This window comes from Coenobita brevimanus, chromosome 23 (assembly GCF_032717465.1).
Source record: "Coenobita brevimanus isolate Jiangsu-jjx chromosome 23, ASM3271746v2, whole genome shotgun sequence".
NCBI classification, from domain to species: domain Eukaryota; kingdom Metazoa; phylum Arthropoda; class Malacostraca; order Decapoda; family Coenobitidae; genus Coenobita; species Coenobita brevimanus.
In genome coordinates, this window is record NC_136976.1 from 38,911,986 (window position 1) to 38,939,251 (window position 27,266).

At 41.3% G+C, this 27,266-nt stretch overlaps 1 protein-coding gene across 1 annotated transcript in view; it reads right to left on the reverse strand.

The window, feature by feature from the left end:
- Window positions 1-27,266, reverse strand: part of ND-B22 (NADH dehydrogenase (ubiquinone) B22 subunit) — a 48,279-nt gene that overhangs the window by 4,498 nt on the left and 16,515 nt on the right. The window contains exon 2 of the mRNA XM_080267240.1: window positions 23,209-23,351. Within this exon, the coding sequence (XP_080123366.1) occupies window positions 23,209-23,351 (143 nt within the window). The remainder of the gene's footprint in view (window positions 1-23,208; window positions 23,352-27,266) is intronic.

Genomic DNA, 27,266 nt, shown 5'->3' on the forward strand with positions numbered 1-27,266 from the left:
TGGCCGACAAGAACGAGAATAAAGTGACGGGCGTAAGGCAGAATACAAAGCGCGCCGCGGTGATCTTTTGGGAAGTAATATGATTGAAAATAATGTAGTATACATGTTTTTAGCTGTGAAAATGGAAATGTTTGTTGAGTGATGGGAAGACTGCCACCGCACTGCATGTCGGCCATACGCTCTGTTGATTTTAGCCTTATTTTCAGTGCTTAGTGTACAAATACGGATTCCAAACTACCTTTACGTTGTAGTATACAGTTTACTGTGACAGAATGAGGCTATGGTAGAGGGGAAACCGGGTTGCTGGAGGTGTGAAAGTGAAGATTTGGTTACCCAACTTTGCAAGTCTCCACAAGTCCTTGGGTAGTCCACGAAGGCTCAACACCTGTCTCTGGAGAAAGCTGAATGTAAGTACTATCTGCCATACCAAGTATAATGTTCTAGGGTTAATCTCTGATTTACAGGTACTCAGACCGCGATACAACCCCGCCACTCGGGGGGGGGGGGTCGACTGTTCATGGCCGCGTTTAAAGGGTTAAGGGGTTAATGGAATACATTACTGTTTGCATCAATACTCTCCCTTTCACATGTAAACACAAAAATGAACAAAAGAATGAGAGCTAAATGTACGTTTAACTTTCATCAGAAAGACCTTACCAATTCATATTCCTCCACTTTATTTTAGGTAATTTTCAGACTATTTTATTTTGTGTTTGGAAAAAGTACTGTATACAGTACTCACCCCAAACATATATGTAATAATATAAGTAGTGACAACAATGTTCACCAATACAAATGATGTACTGAGCTGATAGGTAATATTCCGTATCATTTCGGCCATCCAGGAAGCGTTATCCGACTTGTAGGCCTACTGTGCCATTACACTTGTGTATGTTCACTAATTTATATATATACAGTATTTCAGATTCAGGTATAGTACTGTATTGATTACAGTATCGTACAGTATACAGTACTCTCTCCAAACAGTTGTAATACCGTAAGTGGTGATGACAGTGTTCACCAATATATTTAAGGTGCTGAGTGGGTAGTTTTTTTAATTATTTGGCAAATCCAATTTCTCAGCAGCAGCCCGGTCCCATAGATGCCGAATAATAGAACTTTTACTGTACTTACAAACAATGCTGTTTACCTGCATAATGGCACTAACATAATGGCCTGCATGGAAGGGGGGGAAAGAGTAGACAATCATATCCTGTGATTTGAAATATATAGAAATATAAAGCATAAAGCAAATCAACTTCTCTCTACCTCTACCATTCCTTTCATTAATGGAAAAGCCATAAATGATTGTACAGGAAGATCCACTACTCTGGAGACCCTAATATGTCTGTTATTAACACTTTGAGATGCCGATGACGCTTTTTAGCGTCTTTTCAAAGCCAACCACAGAGATTCCGATGACAAATTTATTCATTATTTTAAAATCATCACCATCATCATCATCATCCGGACCTCCTTTCCCACCCTAAGGCTAATGAGGAGTAGTAACATTCAGACAGGCTAAGTTAGCCCAGTGCAATAGGCCATGCTTCCATTCACTCATAATTCAAGCCCAAGGAATCCTAGCTCCATCAGATAGGCCAAAAAAATTTTCAACACATTCTGAAGCTTCACATATACCTATCTGATAGATGCTTTAGTAAAATATTCACCATAAATTGCTTTTTTGCGTCATTACCAAGAGACTCGGGCATGACATCATGGAATGCTCGCTTTTGCGTTTTGCACGGTTTAAGCCAGATTTATGTATCTTTATTAATTTTCTTTCTATGGCATGGTATAAAATTTTTGGTTGTCACATAATTTCAACTTCTCATTTTGACTTTTTTTTTTCTTTGTTTTCCTTTTTTGAACCTACTACAATAAATTACAACAATTCAGCTTCAAAATAACACCACGACCAGCATCCTGTCATAAAAAGTGCAGTATTTACACTGACTGATGAAGGAAAAAGATTGCGAAGCGAATATGCGGCCAAGAATCATAAAAAATTGTGCATCTTATTCCTTTCGCCTTACTGCCCAATAAAATGCAGAAATAATCATAATTTATATATCATTGCAGAAGTAACTTATTGTAGTTTTGTGTGGTTTGAACCAGACATATATCTTTGTTAGTTTTTTTTTTCGGAATATTTTTCTACGGCAAGGTATAAAATTTTTGGATTTCGCCTAACTTCAACTCGTCATTTTGAATAATTATTTTCTTTGCTTTCCTTTTTTGAACATACTACAATAAAGTAGAACTATTCAGTTTTAAAATGACACTAAAACCAACATTCTATCATGAAAAGTGCGTTTACAGGGAACGATCAAGGAAAAATATGGCGCGAAGATGTGGGTCAGCGCAAGAGCAGCATAATCTGCCGGGCCCAGAAACCTGATAGGGTTAATGAACAGATTCAAATGAAACCCTAAATATAGAAACTTCAGTCTATGCCAATCATATACTGCACTGAGAAACCCTTCAACCTTTAAACTTAAATGTGACATATGCCAGAAATGAAACACAGTACTCCCTCATTTCTCACATGGGTTAGCCTATGTCAGAGATTCCTGTGACTATGGAATTTCAGCAAATACTGTACTGGTCTTGCCCCCCAAAGAGGCTCTGCAGTAGCAATAAACCTATATGAGCATCTCATCACCCTCTTCACTGCCCCCAAACATCATCAGACATTAGACCGTATACTGTATAATTTTATAACTTAAGCTAATGATAGCTGTCTATGTAATACCTGCTATTTACCAAGAAGCACTTATCTTGCCTCTTTCCTTGTGCCCTGTATCATCACTTCTGTTCTTAAGCTGCTGAGTAGCTGTACTTGAATTTATCATCCACCAATAAGTTGTTAAGGAAATAATTTTACATTCAATTACTTATTTAACAGTGGAAATGCATGAATATCTTCAAATAAATACACATCCTTCACTACTGCCTTGCTTTCACTAGCAGCAGATCAGCTGACTGCTGTTTACAACCCTGAATGTATTTAGTGTGGTACAATAACTCTATGCTCCCAGTGTATGCATATCTATCCAACAGAATGCTCAGTTTACTGTATATCTGATATACAGTACTTATGATAATACTAATTTAAATATGCATTACTGAAATCTTGTAGGGATATCACAATCTTAAATAATTGTGTGATACATTTTGTGTGTGTGTGTGTGTTCTTACCTAATCGTTACAGACCTAATTGTTCTTACCTAATTGTATCTTTACAGGAATGAGTCAAGCTCGTATTGTCCCGTGTCTTAAACCATATTTATCGTACATATCCTTAAAATTGTGAATTGTTTTGGCACACACTATTTCATTCGGTAGTGCATTCCACTGATCAATTGCTCTATTTGGGAAACTAAATTTCCTTACGTCTTTATCACCTCTCTTCTTATGCAGTTTTTTGCAGTGTCCTCTTGCTGATGCTTCACCATAGGTTAAGTAATCATGTATGTCTATTTTATCCTTCCCTGATATGCATTTATATAGCATAATCATGTCACCTCTTTTCCTTCTCTCCTGTAGTGTTGGTAGATTCAGTTTATTTAGTCTTTCTTCGTAGCTTTGATCCCTTAAGCTTGGTACCCATCTTGTAACGGCCCTTTGAACTTTTTCAATCTTGTCTATGTGTTTTTTGAGATGAGGACTCCAGACTACTGATGCATACTCCAGGGTTGGTCTGTTGAATGATGTTATTATCTTTCTTAGCATGTCTTCATTTATGTATGAGAATGCTATTCTCACATTTCCAAGCAGTGTATACATGTTCCATACTTCTCACTGATGTGGTCTGCCGGAGATAGTCTGTTATTGATAATCACACCTAGGTCCTTCTCTCTTTCTAATGTGTGTAGGGTTTTATTTCCTAATGTATAATCCCAATCAGGTCTTTTTCCACTTTTACCAAACTTGATTACATGACACTTGTCCACATTGAATTCCATTTGCCATGTATTACTCCATTCATGAAGTTTATTTAATTCTTCTTGTAGCTCTTTACAAGAGTCTGTGTTAGTAATTCTCCTTTGTATTTTTGCATCATCTGCAAACATACTTAAATAGCTTTCATCTCCAGTGTTATTGTCTATCATTTATATACACTAAAAACATGATTGGTGCCAGCACTGAGCCCTGTGGTACTCCACTAGTCACTTCATTCCATGATGAGTAATTTCCCTTTAGTACTGTTCTCATTTCTCTTATGAGAAAATCTTGTATCCAACAATACAGTTTGCCTCGAATTCCTCCTTGATGGTACAGTTTCCATAAAAGTCTTTGGTGTGGTACTGTGTCAAATGCTTTCTTGAAATCTAAATAGATACTGTCCACCCATCCTTCTCTTTACTGTAATGTGTCTGTTACTCTGTCATAGCAGCTCAACAGATTAGTAACACATGATTTTCCTTTTCTGAAACCAAACTGTCTTTCTGTTATCATACTGTGTTCTTCTAGATGATCAACCCAAGCTTTCCTTATAAGTTTTTCTAATACCTTGCTTACAACACTGGTTAGTGATACTGGTCCATAGTTGAGTGGATATTGTCTATTCCCTTTCTTGAATAAGGGAACAATGTTTGCTTTCTTCCAAATATTAAGTAGTTTACCTTGACTCAAGGATTTCTTGAAAATTAAAAATAATGGTTTACTTAACTCCTTTGCACATTCACGTTGTATCCAACATGAAATTTCATCAGGACCATTTGCTTTTCCTTTGTCTAATTTACTTAGCTCCTTCTGTATTACTTTTTCTGATGTTTGTATATCTGGTAGTATGTGTGAGCATGCAAGTTCCACATAATCCCTCTCAAAATTTTTTTCCTCTGTAAAAACTGATTGGAATTTCTTATTTATGCTTCACAAATATCCTCTTGTGTACAGGTGATTCCCTCGTCCGTAATGGATTGTATTTTCTTTTACTTTTGTTTTGCCTCTGATGTAGCTGTAAAATAGCTTCGGTTGATCACAACTTTTATTTATGATATCCTCCTCAAACTGTTTTCAGGCTTCTCTCCTTATTCTTGTATAATCGTTTCTTGCCTGTTTGTAATTATTATATGCCCTTTCACTATTGTGTCTTCTGTATCTATTCAACAACAAATCTCTTCTTTCTTTTGATTTTTTACATTCTGTATTGAACCATTTCTTTATTTTCTTTTCTGCTTCTTTATGGTGTGGGATGTACTTCTGGACGCCTATTTCATAAAGTTCACAGAATTTTTAATATATAGCATTTAAATCTTGTCCTCTAAGCTCCTTTCCCCAATCAATTTCTAAGAACTACTTCTTTAGGTCATGATACTTTCCCTTTTTATAGTTTAGGCTCTTTTTGTAACTTTCATTGCTGTTGACTATGTCATATGCTATCCTGAAGATGCAATTTAGTACTGCATGGTCGCTTTTGCCAAATGGAGGGTGCTATATTAAATTGTCAATATCGTTTTCTTGCCTAGTAAATATAAGATCTAGCATTGAGGGTACATCGAGTCCTCTTTTCCTGGTGGATTCCCTCACATGTTGCGTTAGGAAAAACTCTTGCACGAGATCCAGGAGCTTTTGGTCCCAACAGCTTTCTTGGCTTATTATATCTAGAGTATTCCAATTTATATTTGTATTAAAATCTCCAGTTAGTATAATTCTTTCCGATTTCTCTTCCATTTTGTGTAGTAATTAAACTCCGAATTGTATTCTCTGCCAGGTCCTCATACTCGTCTCTTTCCCATGTGTTTGACTTGGGTGGCATGTACAAATTGGCTACAATTACTTTCCCTTCAGTTGTATTGATCTCTACTGCAATCAGTTCTGCTTGTGAGGGTATATCTAGTTCTATTTCTTTGACTCTTAGATTTTTCTTAGTTAATATTATAATTCCTCCTCCTTTTTTTTAGGTTCCTATCTCTTCTCCATATATTATATTCCTCTAAGTTTAGGATGTCATTTGATAGCCTTGGTGTTAATTTTGTTTCAATTAGGCATATTATATGTGGTTCATTTTCTTTGACATAATCATTCATCTCTAATAATTTAGATACCATTCCATCCACATTTGAGTACATCAACTTAATCATCTTGTTTATATACTTGTCATGACTTGGTTCTACTACCTTCCTCCTTGTTATTCCCTCCTGTTTACATACCACTTTCGTACCTGCAATCCTATTACAGTAATCCCTCCAATATCCGATGTAACAGAGCCAAAGGCATGTCCAGATGGTGATCCTGTCCGGATATTGGGCCCCAGCCTCCAGGACTTGTACTTATGGACCCTAACTCAGAAAAACACCTATACAACTCCCTCTGGACATGCATTGCACCTATTTATGACCCAAAACACACCAATAAGGGACATAAAAGAACCATAAAATGAGGTTTTAGAGGTGAGTTTATACAATATTAATCATTCTAGGTACCTACAAGTCCCTGGCTCCTGGACTGGTTTGAACCGCCAGTTTGCAGTCCACAGTTAATCCTCTGCATTCTAAATTCTAATTTCTTAACACTGCACAACACTGTAAATTCCCGTGTGTTCTAGTGGCAAGGTAATGCAGTTATTCACAAAAAACAAGCACCTGTGGCTTGCACTGCTATAAGCATCTGCTCTCGATTGGAGTTAGGCTGTGACTGTTGATGATGGCGGGGTAACAGAGTTGCCAGATCGCAATGGCCACATTACCAATCTCCTCAACTTTCATTACCAAATTTAACTTTTCATTACCAAATTCGTAAAGCTAGCATTTATTCTTCACTAACTATATATCCATCCATCCACTGCCAGATGCCATGTATCCCAAACGGGGTGGTCAAGGGCTTAGAGTTAATTGTTTTACATGGAGGAGCACTAATCCTCCACCAACCCCACTTGACACGTAGGGATGCCAACAGCATCTGGTGTTCCCAGGCGGTCACCCATCCAATTACTAACCAGACTATATATACAAGTGGAAATACATGTAATCACTCTCCTTATAATTAACATCATGTTGATTATTTTCACGCTATGTAGGGTAGCAGATTAATCAGAAAGAGCAAACAATCCACCATCTCCATCCTGTGTATCCTCATACATGTGAAAAATCCATTTGGTAATGCATTATTCTGATTCATTACCAAACGAATTTTTCATTACCAAATTGGCCCACACTTGGTAATGAAAAAAACCAAATGGCAAACACTGACAGGGGAAGAGGGAGGGGGGAGGAAGGAAGGGGTGAAGGGATCATGGTGTAACAGCTGTTCGGTGCCAAGCGGCAATTTCAAATTACGGGTGGGAAAAAGTCAGATTTTTTTTCAAATTTTTTGCGGTTTTTGGCCCATTTTGGGAATATTGGATCCCGGGACGATTATGTCCGGTTAGTGGGGATGTTCGGATATTGGGTGTTCGGATATTAGAGGGATTACTTTTGTAAAAAAAAATGTATTCTTCTCCTCCTCTGATCTTCCCTCATTTATTGTTTTTCCTTCCTCCCTCTTCTCTTTCAGTAATTCCAGTTCCTCTTGTGTTAGGCATCTTTTTATCCATACATTTTTGAACTTCTCTTTTTCCATAAGATTCTTTGCATTTTTTAGTATCTCCTCCACAGTGTTTACACTCTGGAAGGTTACCTTTAAGGGTCTTGACTTGCTTCTCTCATATTTCCCTAACCTTTTGTGTTCCTCTATGTCTTTACTACAGGTTTCCTCTGATACTTCTTTCAATATGCTCATTACATTTGCCATCTCGTTTTTCTCTCTTGAGATGTTTTTTCTTCTTCCTCTTCTATACCAGTGATTACTATAGATTTGTTGATATCTACTGAATCTCTGACTAACTTTGGATTGTTTTGGATTATTCTTTTCACTTCCTTTCTAATGCTTTTTTCTTCCACCCTTGTTTCTAAGGCTTTCTTTACTTTCACCATTTCAGCATAAGTGGTTTCCACATCATTTTTGTAGCTTTGCACAGCTTCATTCACCTGTGTTATCTTCTCCTCAATATCACTGCGCTTGTCTATCAGACTGCTTACTTGCCTAACTGTCTCTGTATCATTTTTGAACTCTTCCATAATACTCTCGTGGTTGACTACCGTACTTGCCATTTCACTAATTTTTCTCCTAAGTGAACCCAGTTCTACCGTCAGCTCACCTATGGTTATGTCTTTCTTGTTGACTTCCTTTCCTAATTTTTCTATTTCTTCCTTTTGCAAGTGCATCTGTTTCTTAATTTCATCAATCTCATTTCGAAAAGCCGTCTCTAGCCTGTGTACTCGTTCCACCAGTTTACTGTGAGTCTCCATTTCAACCAGTTCTTGGTAGAAATCATTGTTCTGCTTTCTACCTTTATCCCATTTCTTTTCCAAATTTGCTTTACTAAGGTATGTGGTCATGTTCCAGTACTAAAAGCACATATAGTGCTTACATTCCCTGGGGCAGTTGTAGACAAAACAAACGATCAGCTGATTGTGCGCATTCTTACTTTAATTTGTTTTCTGTTTGAACAAGTCTTGCTTTAAAACTTTTTTTTTTTATATATATATACATTAGAACACCATTTAGTTTAACCTGGTACAGAGCTTGACTCATATAAAGATACTAATTTAAGTAATGCCACTGGCCAATTTGGCCGTTTATGGAGTGATGGCAGCGAACGTCTGGTCTCCTAGGTGCTGTGTGTGTGTGTGTGTGTGTGTGTGTGTGTGTGTGTGTGTGTGTGTGTGTGTGTGTGTGTGTGTGTGTGGAAAATGGTGTCAGGGGGTTTATATTTAGTGATTAAATTGTAATTTACTCAAATATCAATTGCACAGTGCTTTGACAGTGACACTAATCAAGTAAAAGAAATATTTTAGGAGGTTGCCTACCAACAAATCTATCTATCTATCTATCTATAGCCCGACGCCCTAATCCTGCAAAGGGTGGCCGCAGACAAAACGCCTCCAAGTCACTTTGTCACCCACCATTTGACTACCCTCCCCCAACTCACCCCCCCCTCCCTCATATACCTCTCAACTCCATCCCTCCACCTCATCCTCGGTCTACCCCTCCCTCTCCTTCCCTCCACCTCACCTACATACACCCTCTTCGTCAGTCTTTCATTCTCCATTCTCTCCACATGTCCAAACCACCTCAGTGTACAGTAATCACTCTAATATCCGGACGTCCAATAACCGAACATCCCCACTAACCGAACCTTATCGTCCTGGGATCAAACATTCCCAAAATGGTCCGAAAATCCAAAAAAAAATAAAAAATAAAAAATCGATTTTTTGCCGTCCGTAATTTGAACTTGCCGCGCGCGCCGCGTGAGAGCATTGTTTTGGTTCGTCATTCCTCCGACGTCCGATAGAGCGCCGCTGCATCCTCCCCACTTCCCGCCTTTCTCTCACCGCGACTGGACCTACGCTGTTCGCCATGGCTGCCCACGTGCTCGCTTTTGTGGTGGTGCCGTACTTGCTGCAAGGCCTCCTGCTGCTCTCTGGCCTACTCTTAGTGTGTGTGATGATGGCCCCGCCTCCTGAGAAAAGGAAGAGAGTGGTGTTGACTCTGGAGAAGAAACAGGAGATATTGGAGAAGGTTGATGCGGGTTGGTCTTCTTCTCGCATTCTCCGCGAGTTCAACTTGGCCCGGTCGACTTTGTTCGATATCAAGCATTCCCGAGACAAGCTCATGCAGTACACGGCTGACTTCTCGTCGAGAAGCAAACGCAACGTGGAGAGGAAGGTTATGTTTACCCCCAAGTATGCAGAAATCGACCGCTCCACGTTGATTTGGTATCGACAGCAACGTGCAGCTGGTGTGATGGTAAGTGGAACGGAGCTGAAGGCTGCTGCTGAGAAGTTTGCAAGACTTCACGACGCCCTAGACTTCTAGGCATCCGAGGGTTGGCTCTTCGCGTTCAAGTTGCGACATGGCCTTACTAACCGTAAAGCACATGGCGAAGCATTGGACGCTAACGAGGATGGAGTGGACGAGTTTCGGCACAAGGTGAAAGGCTTGATCGACAGGGAGGGCCTCACTCTCGGTCAAGTCTATAACGCTGACGAAACTGGCCTATTCTATCGCTCGGTGCCAACGAACACTCTAGCCGATGAGACGGAGAAGCGTGTACCTGGCCGCAAGCTTTCTAAGGAACGGATATCTGCTTTGTGTTGTGCCAATGCTAACAGCATGCACCGGCTTAAGCCTGTTATTGTTGGCCATGCAAAGCAGCCTCGGTGCCTTCGTGGGGTGATGGATGTCCTTCCTGTCGTATGGTACCATTCTTTGAAAGCATGGTTCACAGCTGTGATTTTCAAAGACTGGTTTCACCGTCACTTCGTCCAGGAGGTCATCCAGTACCAGACGAAGACACTGGGAATTCCTCGCGACCATGTAAAGGCTCTCCTTCTCCTCGACAATGCACCTGCCCACCCATGCGACAAGGACTTGGTTGCTGAAAATGGCCGTATTAGGTGCATGTTTCTGCCACCTAATACGACTGCTCTCATTCAACCCATGGACCAAGGAGTGATCGTGGCAACAAAGCGCCTGTACCGTCGGAAGTTCCTGGACGAGGTGATGGTTGTTCTCGAGGACGAGGACGAGCGCAGGGAAGGACGTGACACTCGAGGCAAGCGGACTTTGGAAAACCTTCGCTGCTACAACATCAAGTCTGCGCTGTACAACTGGGCTAGTGCATGGAAGGAAGTCCCTGTGAAAACTCTTGAAAATGGTTGGTCTCGTCTGCTTCTCGGAACAGATGTGGAGTACGATTTCCTAGGGTTTGACGTGGATGACTTCCATGCACGGCTACGTACGCACGGCGACGATGTTGATGTGGACGATGTTCGTGAGTGGTTGGACGACGACGAGGGCGATCCTGGGTATCAGACGTTGTCTGATATCGAGATCGCGTCTTCGGTTGCTGGTGTCAGTCCCGAACTTGAAGATTCCGACGACGAAGGCGATGATGATGCGGACTCCTCTCACAGGACACTACTCCAGCCATCCCCAAGCTGAGCGCACTCCGGGAACATCTAGAGTTCGTCCTAGACTACCTGGAACACCCGGACTGCGACAGGGAGATGGGGCCCTTGGGACTCGTGGAGGAAGTGCGTGCTTTCCGGCAGCGCATGATCAATCGCCAGAATCGTCGGTCCTTGCGTCAGTCAATGATTGACAGTTTTTTCAGGCCCGTGACGCCCGCTGTGCCAAGCCCTGGTTCCACTCCGTTGCCTCCCCAAGACAGGCCCTCATGCTCCGAGCCACAGCCCAGCACATCAGCTACAGTGGAGTCACTGCTCGATGTGAGTTTGCGCCTATCTTCAGAGTCTTCTGTAGTCGGTACGCCATCACCACGACCCACCGATGCACCCCTTGGTCGCATGCCAGTGATACTCTCGGACTCTGACAGCGAATAAACAGCAAGAACTTCTCCACTAGACCACACGGGAATTTTGAGTGTTGTGCAGTGAAAAAAACGGTGTGTTGTGTTAAGGTTTTCGAAATGAGAGAAAAGACTCAGTAGAAAAGAAATTTAACGTAAATAACCTTCTTTGTTTTGGCTTTGGAAAATTAAAAAAACTTGGGAAAAGTTAATGTGCAACACTTAAATTTAATGGAACATTATTTGGACTAAAGTGAACACTGTGAAGAGAACGGACTTCTGTGTGTTATTGACTAAGTTCAGTGCAAGACTTCAGGAAGAGTGTAGTGCAAGTGCTTCAGGAAATCGTTCTTACTGTCAGAGTCCGAGAGGAGACGGTTATTCATCGAGGTGGCCAAGGACTTGCTGTAAGTAGCCAGAATGTTTCATATTGTACTATTTTCCATACTATACTTACCAGAATGTTTCATATTGTACTTTTTTCCATACTATACTTACCAGAATGTGTCATACTGTACTTTTTTCCATACTATACTTACCTCATGCATGTGCAGTAGGAATGTGTTTTTCAGAGTTAGGTTCGGTTAGAGTCCATAAGTACCAGAATGTTTATTAATGTATGAACATACTTCTAAACCCACATTTTATGTTTCTTTTGCATTTATTTCAGTCATTTATGTGCCTTATTGGTGTGATTTGGGTGTTAAATAGGTGCTATGCATGTCTGGAGGGAGTTGTATAGGTGTTTCTCTGAGTTAGGGTCCATAAGTACAAGTCCATAAGCTAGGCTCCAATATCCGGACGAAACCAATATCCGAACCTACCGATGGCTCTATTGATCCGGATATTGGAGGGGTTACTGTATTTCTCCTAATCTTCTCAACCACATCCACATCTACCCCACAACGTTCCTTCACTTCTTCATTCGTCAACCTGTCCCTCCACGTCACTCCACATGCTCCTCTCAAGTAACTCATTTCCACTGCTCTCACTCTTGACTTGTTCCCCTCTTGCAAGGTCCATGCCTCGCTTCCATACGTCAGGGTAAAGATCACAATGCCATCATGCAGTGACTTCTTAACTTCCATACTCACCTCCCTATTTCTCATCACTGCTTTCAGTGTACCAACAACCTTCCTTCCCTGCTGTACCCTTTCACGTACTTCATCCCCCAAAGTTCCATCCTTACTCATCACACTACCCACGTACTTGAATGCACTCACATTCTCCATATCCTCACCATCCAACCTCACTGCACACTCTGTGACTTCATTCCTCTCAAACACCATAACTTTACTTTTGTTTACATTAACTTTCAGCTTCCTCCTCCTACACACTGTCCCAAATTCATTCACCAAACCTTGCAACTCCCATTCATCTTCACTCAACAATACTGTATCATCAGCAAACAGCAACACTGGAAGCTTCCAAATCTCACCCTCATTCATTAGGGCCAGCCCCACATCCACTGCCCTACCTTGCACCTCCTTTACAACCCCATCCATATATATATTAAACAGCCATGGAGACATCACACACCCCTATTTCAGTCCCACATTGAGATCAAAGAACTCACTCAGCTCACCATCCACTCGCACCGTAGCCCTAGCTCCCTCGTACATACTCTTCACAGCACTCAACAATTTCCCCTCCACTCCATATATTCCTAATACCTTCCACATACCTTGCCTATCTATTCTGTCATAAGTTTTCTCCAAGTCCATGAAGGCAGCATACACTTTCCTTCCCTTCTCTAGATACTTATCTACTAAACATCTTAGAACAAATATCTGATCTACACACCCTTTTCCCTTCCTAAATCCCCCTTGTTCTTCTCCAACTAGCTCCTCTGTCATATGCCTAACCCTATCAATGAGTATTCTACCATATATTTTACCAGTCACACTAAGAAGGCAAATACTCCTATGGTTACCATATACTTCTCTCTCCCCTTTTCCTTTGTACAGAGGAACAATTATACCTGATTTCCAGTCCTCTGGAACCCTTCCCTCTTCCCAAGCCAATCTACACAACTTCCACATCCACTCCACAACAATCTCACCCCCATACCTCAGCATTTCACCACACACTCCATCAATTCCTGGGGCCTTTCCCAGCTTAATCTTCTTCATCGCTTCCACTACTTCCGCCCTACTGATCCCTTCCTCCCTCCTCTCATTTCTTCTTCTCCCAGCCATTCCCCAACCACTTATACTCACACTGCTCTCACTCTCTACATTCAACAAATCCTCAAAGTACTCCTTCCATCTCCTCAATTTCTCTCTCTTCTCCACCAACAATCTATTATTCCTATCTTTCACTCCCCTATTATTTCCCCTTTCACACTGCCTTACTTTCTTTACCTCCTTCCAAAACAATTTCTTACTCTCCCTCCATTTCACACTCAGATTCCTCCCAAACTCTTCATCCACTTTCTTCTTACTCTCCTTCACCAGTCTCTTAACCTCCCTTCTCCTGCTCACATATACCTCTCTCTTCTCTCTCTCATCTTCTCCCCTACCTCTACTCGCCAACCATTCACCATATGCCTTCTTCTTTTGTTCCACAGCTCGTTTCACCTCATCATTCCACCATGCTGTCCCTTGCACACCCTTGCATCTCCTCCTCACTCCACAAACCGCCTCACACGCTGCACCTATCTCTTCCGTGAATATCTTACATACGTCTTCCACCCTTTCCATCTGCTCTAGCTCATACCTTCCCAATCTTTCTTCCACTATGCTCTTATACTCTGTCATTTTCTCACTATCTTGCAATTTCTCCACTCTTCTCACAGGAGCTGCTTCCTCCTGTATTCCCCTTCGCCCCCTCCACTTTCTTTGCATCTTTACCTTGGCCATCACTAAGTGATGGTCCGAGACTCCATTCCCCCACCCTCTCCACACTCTTGCATCCAACACTTGTCTTCTCATTCGCTCATCCACACACACATAGTCTATCATTGCCTTTCGTTCAACAAGTTCACCATCCATCCTCCTCATTACTCTCCATGTATACCAGTGGATCATCTTATGACGAAAGTAGGTGTTGGCTATTGCCAACCCCTTACAAGCACAGATGTCCACCAAAGCACTACCATTCCCATCTACTTCAGCTGGCACACCCCACTGACCAACCACTCCATCCACTCGTACATTCCCAACTTTGTCATTCATGTCTCCAATCAACAACACTCTCTCGCTCCTTTCAAACTTGTCCATACATGCTTCAACTCTCGCCTAAAACTCATCTTTCACTCTTGCCACTCGATCCTCTGTTGGAGCATACACACATACAATCGCCCATGCTTGTATACCTACTTTCATCCTCACCCATACAATCCTTGCACCCACTGTTCCATACTCTCTTATATTCTCCTTCCACTTCTTGCTTATCATCAGACATACTCCCTCTCTTGTCCTCTCATTCTCACTGACTCCCGCACATATACCTACACCATATTCCCATTCTCTCACCCTTTCACCTTTCCATTTAGTTTCAGTCAATCCACATATATCCACTTTTGCATCGTCAAGCACCTGAACAATCTCTCTCTCTCTCACTTCATCATTCACTCCTCTCACATTGTTAAATAAAGGTACAATTCATCAGCTATTGACATATGATGAGTGCTGTTGCTTGGTCAAGGGATTTTTACTGTATATTCACTCACCAGAGAACTTCAGAATATTATCACATCGCTTTGTAGGTCGTATAATGTCAAATTTCCAACACCATGATTATCTTTGAGAATACAATGATTGTTATTAACTTGCTTCAGTTGGTAACTTACAAACTTCTGAATGCTATCAGGTTTTGTCATATATGGTCATGTTCCATCACCACAGTCATCTCATACCACCCGCACAGAATACACTATACTCTTGGGGTTGGATTGGTGTGCCATGTATGTTTTTCACAACAATGCTTGTTTCTGCGTTCATTTAATTTGGGGAAATGAAAATGGCAGAGAATTTATGAATTATGGTGAGGTATAATTTTATTTATTATGGCACTGTATATGGTGAACATTTTTGTATGAATCAGCTAGTCACTACTAGATAATATGATAGGTCAATAGATTTTGTGATTATTCCACCAAGCTACACTGGAGCAACCTGAGTGGGACAAACAAGGGGAGCTGGAGTGCAGGCCACGTGTGAGAAAGTGTGGGAAAAGTTGTGTGGATGCCAGGCAGGAACAATGAGTCATGTAGAACCCCACTGATTCTTGCCACCACTTCTCAGATGTTTTTGATGAATGACCATTTGCTCACTGCAAGTAACCAAACCCAGCAAGAGCAGGCCCCATGATGAGGGAGGGACTACTGTATTACTTTCTCACTAGCATGTCACTGAATTGGCATCAGATGATCAACTGCACAGATCCTCTGATCATGCCACACTTCCTAAAATTGACCGCATTTTTTTTTAAGTCTCCTGATCAATCTCAGTGAATGTAGAGCGAGGTTGGATGGTGAGGAATTGGAAAATGTGAGTACGTTTAAGTACTTGGTTAGTGTGATGAGTAAAGGATGGAAGTTTGGAGGGTGAAGTGCTTGAAATGGTACAGCAGGGAAGAAAGTTGCTGGTTCCTTGAAAGCAGTGATAAGAAACATGGAAGTGAGCATGGAAGTGAAAAAGTTACTAAATGACAATATTGTGATACCAACGCTAATGTATGGAAGTGAAGCTTGGACGTTGTTGGAAGGACACAAGTCAAGAGTGAGAGCAGTGGAAATGAATTATTTAAGAGGAGCCTGTGGAGTCACATGGAGAGATAGGCTGACAAATGAGGATATAAAGGAGCGTTGTGGTGTGGATGTGGATGTGATAGGAAGTGTTAGGAGGAATACACTGAGGTGGTTTGGCCATGTGGAGAAGATGAAGGGTGAAAGACTGTCGAAGAAAGTGTATGTGAGTGAGGTGAAGGGGAGGAGAGGGAGGGGAAGGCCGAGGATGAGATAGAGGGATGGGATGGAGAGGTATATGAGAGAAGGGGGTGTGAGTTGGGAGCAGGTCAGTGAAATGGCGGGGTACAGGGCGACATGGAGGTGATTTGTTTGTGGCCACCCCGAACGGGATTGAGGCGTCTGGCGATAGATAGATCAATCTCAAGGTTTTTTTCCTGGTTGTGGGGAAAGCTTAAGAGTATAGGACTCAAAAAAGCCTAGCCATCCCATAAGATAGGCTGCACTGAAAATTCACTACTTTGGAACACTGGGTTTAACTATGAATAAACAATGAAAAAGGCCACTATCAAACTTGGTGTGGATAAACTGCAATGTTATGGAGAAAGTATCAGATCTTATTTTAACTGATTCACTAACAAAAAAAATAAATAAATAAATAAATTATTCTGGGGCCTCAGAGTAGTGAATCCCCCTGTAGAGTCATCATACTTAGTGAGGCATGACATAAAACTTCCCTTCCAATACAGCAGAAATTACTACAGTATCTGAAAGGGAAAGAACACTATAAATTTCTTTGAATCACTTCTGTACACAGAATATGAGCAAAGTATAGTTTTCAAAGGATCATTTATCTGGACAAAATGGAATACAATCTAAGTTAAATGAAAAGAATATGGAATAAAAAAGTAGTTCTGAGCCACAACATTAAATGTAAACAGACTCATTTATCCAAAACAAGGACATATTTACACTGCAGTGATGGGGGGAGATGGAAGGTGAATGCAAGGTATTTGCAGAAGAAATCTGTAAGACATGGGAGGTAGTGGAGGTAGTGTGTGGGGTGAGAAAAAAAGAAAGAAAGGGGGTGCAAGGTGAAATGAAGAGGTGAGACAAGCTGTGGTGCAAAACATAAATGCATTTAATGAGTGGGTGGGAAGCATGGGAAGCAGATGCACAGAGGAAAATGACAAACCAAGTACAGAGCTATATGTAACGAAAAGGAGAGAAGTGAAAAGAATAGTACAAGAAAGTATGAGGAGTGGATGAGTAATTTTGGAAGGAATTTGAGTGTAAAGTGGAGGGAATGTAAAGAAAATATTCAGGAGGATGATTAAGAGAGTAAGACAGGGTGATAAAGAAGGTAGTAGGGAAATGAAAGATAAAAATGGCTGACTGCTGGTGAAGGGAGAAAAAGAGAGCAGATGGAGAGAATACTATAATGAACTGTTAGACAAAAAGAATGAAAGTAATGATAGTATAAGTGACTGGGAGGAAGAGGAAGATGAGAAGGGAGGAAGAGATCAGGGGGCCAGTAGTTGAAGCAATGAAGCAAGTCAAAATGGAGAAAACCCCAGGAGCTGATGTGTGGTGAAATGCTGAAGCACGGGGGAGAGATAGTAGTAGAATGGATATGGAAGCTGTGCAGTTTGGCCTGGGATGAAGGTAGAGTCCCAGAAGATTGGTAGTCAGGTTTAATTATTCCCTTGTACAAGAGAAAAGGGGGAAATGAAATGTGTGGTAATCATTGTGGCATTTGTATTCTTAGTGTAACAGGATACTTACTGACAGAGTTAGGGAAATAACAGAGAAATTAGATGGAGAAGAACAGGGAGGATTCAGGAAGGGAAGAGGTTGTGTGGATCAGATATTCATCCTAAGGTGTTTTGTGGAAAAGTTTCTAGAGAAGGGAATGCAGTTGTATGCTGCCTTCATGGATTTGGAGAAAAAAATTATAAGAGTGAATTGACAAGGAATGTGGAAAATATTAAAAATATACAGGGTAAATGGGTCGCTGCTGAGTGCCGTAAAGCGTACAGTATGTATGAGGGTGCTAGGGATGCAATGCATGCTGATGGTGAAACGAGTGAATTTTTTTATCTGAATATTGGATTGAAACAAGGATGTCATGTCTCAATGGCTGTTCAGTCTGTATAGATACAAGATAGGGCAGTAGATGTTGGAGTTGGCCCTAATGAGAGGACAGCATCTGGAAACTTCCTGTTCTGTTTTTTGCAGATGATACTGTATTGTTACGTGAAAACAAGGGGAACTATAAGGCTTGGTGAATGAGTTTGGGAGAGTATGTAAGAAACGGAATCTAAAGGTGAATACACAACAGAATAAAGCTGTGGTCTTTGTAAGAAATTAAGTCACTGAATGCACAGTGTGACTGTATAGCAAGGACATGGAAAATGTGAGTGCATTTAAGTACTTGGGTAATGTGATGGGTAAGGATGGAAGTTCAGAGGATGGTGTGCTTGAAAGGATACAAAAAGGAAGAAAGGCACTGAAAGCAATCATAAAGAATAGGGAAGTGAGCATGGAAGTAAAAAGTTGCTGCATGATAGTACAGTACTGTGATACCCATTGTAGTGTACAGAAGAGAAGCTTGGACCTTGGTGAAAGGACACAAGTCAAGAGTGAGAGCAGTGGAAATGAGCTTCCTGAAAGGAACATGGAGAGATACATGGAGAGAGTGACTGACAAATGAGGAAGTGAATGAGCATTGTGGTATGGATGTGGATGTGACAGAAAGCACAAGAAATACACTGAGGCGGTTTGGCCAAGTGGAAAGGATGGAAAGTGAGACTAATGAAGACAGAGTATGTGAGCAAAGTGGAGGGGGGGGGAGGGAGGGGAAGACTGAGATGAAGGGAAGAATTAAAGAGGAATATGAGAGACGGAGGTATAAGTTGGGGGGATGTCAGCGAAATGGCAGGGAAGGGGGACAACATGGAGGCAATTTGTTTGACGCCACCCCTTATGAGATTAAGATGTTTGGCTACAGACAGAAAGATTATTCACTTACATCATCATCTGGACCTCCTTTCCCACCCTAGGGCAGGGTGAGGAGTAGCAATGTAAAGACAGCCCAAATTTGCCCAATCCAATGGGCCACACTTCCATTCACTCATCATTCAAGACCCCGGAATCCTGGCTCTATCGGATACGCCAGAAACATTCACCACGGTCTATAGTTCACTTAATCGTTTCTGATAGAGTCAATCCAGATGCTGCCATGTTTTTAAAAAGGGAGTGCCAAAAATCCCTGATCATGTACTTCTCACAAAATTCATCCAGCCAGCTCAATCTCTTGTCAGTTCTCTAGCCTCACTGACTTCCAAACCTCTCTTCCTCACACATTCATCCACCATATCTCTCCACCTTCTCCTTGGCCTACCTCGCCTCCTCCCTCCTTTGAATTCGCTCAGATATACCTTTTTCACCACTCTATTGTCATCCATTCTCTCCACATGACCATACCATCTCAGTACACTCTCTTCAATTCTGATGTCCACCGACTTCCTCACTCCACATCTTTCACGAATCACATTATTTCGTATCCTATCTACCCTCTGTACTCCACATACATTCCTCAGCAGTCTCATCTCCACTGCTCTTACTCTTGACTTTTCATTTTCATGCCACATCATAGTCTCACATCCATATGTTAAAGTTGGCACTAACACTCCTTCACGTAAGCCTCGTGCAGCTGCAACACTCAAGCCTCTGTTTCTTATCAAGGCCTTCATTGCACCAGCTACTTTTCTTCCCTGTGTCACTCTACTTTCAACTTCTTTTGCACATTTTCCTCTCTTTTCTGTCACTGTACCCAGGTATTTGAACTCTCTCACCAATTCCAGTCTCTCTTCATTCACTGTTATATTGCACTGGGAGTCACCTTCTCTCTCAATAACCATCACTTTAAACTTTTCTACATTTACTCTCAAGGAACGATGCTTACAGACATCAACAAAACTCTGCACTACCCTACCAAGTTCTTGTCTGGTACTTGCAAGCAGTACTGCATCATCACCATACAACAAATTTGAGATATTCCATCCATCATCATTCATTACCAATGCCATCCTTCTCTCCATTACTTGTGTTTTTACTTCTCTCATCACCCCATCCATACATACATTGAACAACCATGGGGAAATCACACAACCTTGTCGCACATCCACACTGATCGTGAACCATTCACTTAGATGCCCATTAACCCTTACACATGCTTCACTACCATCATAAAAATTTTTGACAGCACCTAGCAGCTTACCCTCTACACCGTACATGTGCAAAACTTTCCACAATCCTTCTCTGTCCACTTTGTCATATGTTTTTTCCAGATCCATGAATGCCATAAACACCTTATGGTCCTTCTCACAAGCTTTCTCTACTATCTGTCTCATTGCACATAATTGGTCCACACATCCTCTACCACTCCTAAAGCCACCCTGTTCATCACTCACTAGGACTTCTGATATCTCTCTTACTTTATAATAATTCTTCCATATACCTTCCCTACCACACTCAGTAAGATTATGCCACGATAATTCTTGCACTCACTTCGCTCACCTTTATTTATGTACAGGGGTACAATCACAGCCTTCTTCCACTCTGCAGGCATAGTTTCACTCATCCATGCCTTCTTACATATCTCCAACAAGCACTTCATTTAATTCTCTCCACTACATTTAAGCATCACTTACATTTGAATTTTTTCTTGACACAGACTCTAATACAAAAGTTGAGCATGCTTGATATGTCAAATAAAATTCCAATACACTGAAGGCTATTGGTCATCCCTCATTTTTAAAGGGAGGGAAGGAATAGGGACACCTGCAAATAGCAAAAATCTGCAAATAATGAAAGCAAAGCTAAATGGGCACCAACAGCTGTAATTTCATCATGTGATTCCAAAACCCTCTGACGAAGCCTCAAACATCACTAGACATCAGATGATTCAATAATAACTTTTATTAAAATATCTCAAAATTCATCTTCAATTGTATATCTTGTACCATATAAAACTCAATATAAGCCCCTCCCACTCGGTGAAGACAGGTGGAGCCTTGACCTTCCCTTAGTGATCAGTGGCTGACCATGTTCGGTTAAAAAGGTGTACAAAACACTGTTGTCCACGCTTAATTCGCCTTTATCGACCGCTGGGAAGCTGTTGTGGGACAAGCTTGTATATCCTATAAGATCAATAATATTTCACACCTGATTTACTCTCTCTCTCTCTCTCTCTCTCTTCCATTAGTTCCAGCTGAACTGAGTGAGTGTTTCATCATTCTGCATGCCAGCGGAGAAGATGGTTTTGTGTCTGGTGGCCTACTTATGTCTTGGTCCAGAAATGGAAATGAAGGCGATTACCATGACTCGATGAATCACCAGTGCTTCCAGAAGTGGTTTGAAGACCACCTGCTGCACAACATTCCCAAGAACTGCCTAATTATAATGGACAATGCTTCTTACCACTCAAAATTAGTGAACAAAGTCCCGATCAGAAATTCTAATAGGCAGACATAAGGCGGTGGCTTGATGATAATCATATACCTTCTGATGCCTGTGAGACAAAAGCTGAGCTCTTTCAGCTGGTGGCATTAAACAAACACAAAGAAAAATATGAAATAGATGAAATAGCTCGTAACAGTGGGCAAGAGGTGCTACAGTAAGATTGTCCCCATATCACTGCAACCTTAACCCCACTGAACTCATATGGACACAAGTAAAATCTGAAGTAAAAAGAAATAACTCAAATGCAGACCAGACAATCAAAAGGAACGAGGAAATTACATAAATTGCCATCTCCAATGTGTCTGCTGAGGACTGGTAATAATGTATCAGCCACACAAAGAAAATAGAGGAAGAATACAGGAAAATGGATATTGCTGCTGAACAATTGCTTGATAGCTTCGTCATCACTCTGGGTGACTCTGGCGACAACAGTGAAGATGATGACAGAAACACACACACACACACACACACACACACACATGCACACTCTCTCTCTCTTGTTACATGACGAATTTACCCTTTTTCGGACTTCCTTTCATCGCAAGCATGTTTTGAATACGTATTTTTGCTTCAGGGTTGCTGTAAAGTATTGTTAGGTTAATTTAATTCAATACAAACATTATTCTGCATTTGTAAATTTTACGCACAATTCATCTGAATAAACCGATCTCCATGTTACTAATTTTGTTTCTTTAATATAATTAGAGAGAGAGAGAGAGAAAGATCATTATTATCTCCTGAGGGACTGCTCCCCTTGCCCTGGGGAGTTCAAGTCAGGTAGAGAGCATAAAGATGAGGAACTGAGTTTTGGTTTAGTTGGAGGCTGACCACTTACCCCGCCCATCAGTACCGGTTGTCCAACAACCCTTGTCTACGGAAGGAAATGTCTCCACCTGTCTTCACCAAGTGGGAGGGGTTTATATTGATTTTTATATGGTACAAGGTATAGTGTATCTGGTGATAGTTTACTCACCTGTGATTAACAAAAGCTGGCAAAGTTTAAGCCATGAAAAATATAGGCTGACTGTATACACAGTGATATAGAAATACTGTTTATCATCATCATCATCATCTGAACCTGTGTTGCCCCATTAGGAGTGTAGGAGCCCAGGACTAAGCAAGCTGGTCCTGAAACTTAAGATGAGAGTGACCAGCCTCACTCATCCATGAGTGGCATTACATGAGCAATAAACCCCAACCACCCCTTGAATATGAACTGACACAGGCTTAATCCAGTTGGAGCACCTTAATTACTGACTAAACCACCAGGTGCCATAGTTTGGTTAAAGTTACCACCCAGCATAGTAAATGGTTTCCTGGTGTACAGGAAACCATTTGACTTGTCACTCAGTGAAGGTCACCCGTTAACAGAAGAGGAAGGAATGAAGAACGACATAAGAGGATGGATGGAAAGAAGAAAGGAAGAGAGAACAGGGCAGCCAGCCAAAAGCAGCACTGCATAAAAAGTGAGTGGATGGTGAATGCCCCCACCTACCACCGGAAATAATGTTTCAGTAATCTATTAAATACTGTTTCAATGGTCTATTAAACAAAGAAATACTACATACAATATACAGTATGCTTATTAGTGAATAAAGAACTAGTTTAATGTATGGAGTGACAAACTTACACTGTCGTGGTTGGTAGTGGATGAGACTGAAGAGTTCCTTCTCGCCCTCATCTAGGAGCTGTTGAGCCAACCGTAAGTCTTTCACATCCTTGTTTTCGTCGAACCGTGCACGTAGCAACACTGCCCGATATCGGTACATTGGCCTGGGGGTATTGGTTAAAAAATGTTATATAGGACCATAAAGTTTGGACACTGACTGGAGAGTGTTAAATGAAACTGAGAAACAGGAACAAATCATATGTTACTGTTGTTTCAAACCCAGGCTCATCTAGACATGAACTCAGTGAACTGCAGGAAACCAGCCATCTCAACCAGGCGATTCCTAAGATAATGAATGAGGCTATGTTGTTGGATTGTCTGTGTTGTCATGGTGAAGTGGATGAAATGAATAAGTGAGTTGTGGTGTGGTGGCTGTAATGCTAAGAAGGCATAGTGGATATATATTTGCCCTGTGTTAGGAGTGTAAAACTGTATGGTAGTGAGACCTGGGCAGTTTAGGATGAGGATAATCGCCGGCTCAGGTGGATATGTAGTGTGTCCCTGCGTGCAAGGTCCGGGGGGGCTGGGTTTAAGATGGAAGAGTTGAGAGGCAGGATGGGACTGGAGTGTATAGGTGTTATGATGAGGAGAGGTAGATTGAGATGGTTTGGACATGTGGAGAGGATGGGGGATGATAACTGAGTAAGGAAGGTGAGAAGTGTTAATAATGCAGGGGTGGTTGTGAGAAGTAGACCGAGAAAGACATGGGACGAAGTCATTAAGTGTGACCTCAAGGTTAAGGGACTGAACAGGGAGGCTGCAATGGATCGTGCAGCGTGGAAAGCCGCCCTTAGGTGACCAAGGCCAACGCATGCAAGCATGTTGGAGCCTTTAAAAACGAAAACGAAAACGAATGAGTTGTATTTTGTGTTAATACTGAAACAGAGAAGGGTGATGGACACAATATAATCTGGCTAAGTGTGCTTCTCTCTCTCTAGATAGGGAAGGTTTTGATGGGTGAATGACTATAGTCTGACAGATCGAAACGTAGGGTTTTGGTGGAGTCACCCCCTCCCTGCACTGTTGCCACGTTTCCGAGCTGACCTCTCCATCAGCGATGACCTTGACACTGTTTCCCTCTTGTGATCTCCGTTTTTCTAATACCCCCTATACCCCTGCCACCAACACCCCCTATACCCCTACCCCCAACAACACCCCCATCAACAACACCCGCTATACCTCCACCACCAACACCTCCTATAAATATAGACCCCCACCATCAACACCTGTATAATAATTAGCCGTTGATAATTGCTATACTTTTATTGAGAGCATACATTCTACCCTATTGCTCAAACTCCCTAATCTTACAATCCCATCTGTCTTAATCCTTCCCACTGCCTTCGTTCCTAAATCCCTTAATTGATCTATTTTTAACCTAAGTGTCCCCACACCTTTTAAACCATTTACCTCTCTGTCACTATTCTCCACCATATGTATCAACTTGTATTATATTGTGTATAGAACTTTCATACTGTATGCTGTACTACTGTATAATGTATAAGAATACCCACTGTTTAGTGGAAATAAAGTTTTATTATTATTATTATTATTATTATTATTTCTCTCTCTCTCTCTCTCTCTCTCGCTAGATTTTGTTATGTGTCATCCATGGTTTTTTACTTCCATTTTTATGTATGGATTATAATTTTGACTTTATTTCCGCACCACCCTTGAGGTAAAAGTCACGGCGCGTTTTTTATAGAGGTTTCCCCAATAGGCCTAAATCCTGTAGGGGGTTGGTGACCTCCCACAGCGTACACACAAACACGTGTCGCGTGAGTGCTGCCACCCCAGAGCTGTTTGATATATTTATTTTAATTATGAAAGGATCGCCTCTTCCCACTTTTATCCCTTCAAATTTTCTTGCAATTATACTTGCTAAATTAATTAGCAATGTTAGAAGTGTTGGGGAAGTAAATAATAATTAGAATATTTTTAGAGCAACACTGCCAAATTTTTATGCCACGTTTCTCTATTATCGTATAATATAGTATGCAGAATAGTTTTATTCTTCCTTGATACATGTCAGCACTTTCATTACAGTTATATTAGTATGAGTTATGTTTATGTATCATTCCTACTACACAAACCACAGGCGTTATACATCGTAGGGTTAGGAAACATGGCAATAGTGTAGGGAGGGGGTGACTCCACCCAAACCCTATGTTACGAGGAGGAACACTATAGTGGTTCACGAGGGATGCTGTTTGGAGAGATGTTCTGAATGGCTGTATTTATGTACATGTATGTGAGGTGTAATGTTGAGTCAAGAAGGGAACCTATTGAGGCAGTCTATGCAGTGATGGGAGATTGTTTGCTCGTTTCTTTGTGGTGGGAGTGCTTCAACACAGTGTCATGTAGGTGGCATGGAGCCTGAGGTGAAGCAATGAACTGTATCCCTCTTATCCTCCTACAATCCTTAACTGAAAGTATTTTGAGCATCTTTGTCATTATGCAAGTACTGTACTGTATCTTAGTGCACTCCATTACTTTTCTAAAGATTTTATTTTGTGTTCTTTAAGCTCTGACATGTTTGTGGCTGTTAAAGTGGGGGCCCAGCTTGTGTTCAATACCATGTTACATTAAGTAACATGGTGGTGGGATGGGGTGCAGAAGCTGTGGTTTAGTAGAAAACAAGGCATTTCCTGGAATGGAAAAGGGGTGGTAACAAAGAGGAATACTTGGCTGCCAAGAGCAGGGCTAGAAAAGAGGTATACCAGGCAAAATCTGAGTCTCAGATTTTTAATGGATAACCTAAATACTGCTGAAAGGAAGAATATGATATTTAAAGTGGCATACAGATAGGAGGGAAAACAAGGATATCATGGGTGAGCACTGTGTGAAGAATGATGAAGGAAAAGTAATGGTGATCTGTGAGGATATTAAAGGCTCCTGGAGAGAGCATTATAACTGGTTGCAGAATGAGGAGTTTGACTGGAACTGGGAAGGTTTGGAGTCAGCAGATTTGGTGTTTGGCCCTTGTCCTTTGATTGATGTTGCTACTGTGAAAAGGACAATAGGCAAGATGCAGGGGGGGGGGGAAAGCAGCAGGTGTGCCTCGATTGACTGCTGAAATGCTGAAGGCCTCAGGAGATAAAGGAGTTGGGTTAATTACTGATTTGATAAAAATGATTAGTAATCCCTGTACTATCCGGATGCCCACTTTCCGGACACCCCACTTACTGGACATTGTGGACCTGGACCTTCAGAGCCCAAAACTGGCCAAAAATAGAATAAAAATCCCCCCCCAAAAAAAAAAAAAAAAAAATTTTTTTTTTTCCGTTCCGTAACTTGAAATTGCTGCACGGCGCCAAACAGCTGGTTACACCATGGCCCATTCACCCCTTACTTCCTCCTCCCTCCCTCCTCCCCTGTCAGGGTTGCCATTTGGTATTTTTCATTACCAAATGTGGGCCAATTTGGTAATGAAAAATTTGTTTGGTAATGAATCAGAACAATGCATTACCAAATGGATTTTTAACATGTATGAGGATACACAGGATGGATTGTCTGCTCTCTCTGATTAATCTGCTAGCCTATGTAGCGTGAAAATAATCAATATGCTGGTAATTATAAGGAGAGTGATTACATGTATTTCCACTTGTATATATAATTAGTGAAGAATAAATGAAAAGTGAATTTGGTAATGAAAAGTTAAATTTGGTAATGAAAATTGAGGAGTTTGGTAATGTGGCCATTGTGATCTGGCAACTCTGTTTCCCTACAACAGGTACTGCTTAACTTCGATCGCGAGTGGATGCTTATCGCAGTGGATGCCACACGTGCTCATTTTTTTTGTGAATAAACAGTGAATAAACTGCAATACCTCGCCAGTAGACCACAAAGGAATTTACAGAGTTGTGCAGCGTTAAGAAATTAGAATTTAGAGTGCAAAGGATTAACTGTGGAGTGCAAACCGGCGGTTGAAACTTTCGTGGTGCAATTAACAAAATGTGCAGTGTTAAACAATTATAACTCACAGTGCAAAGAATTACTGTAAGTGCAGCACAACATTG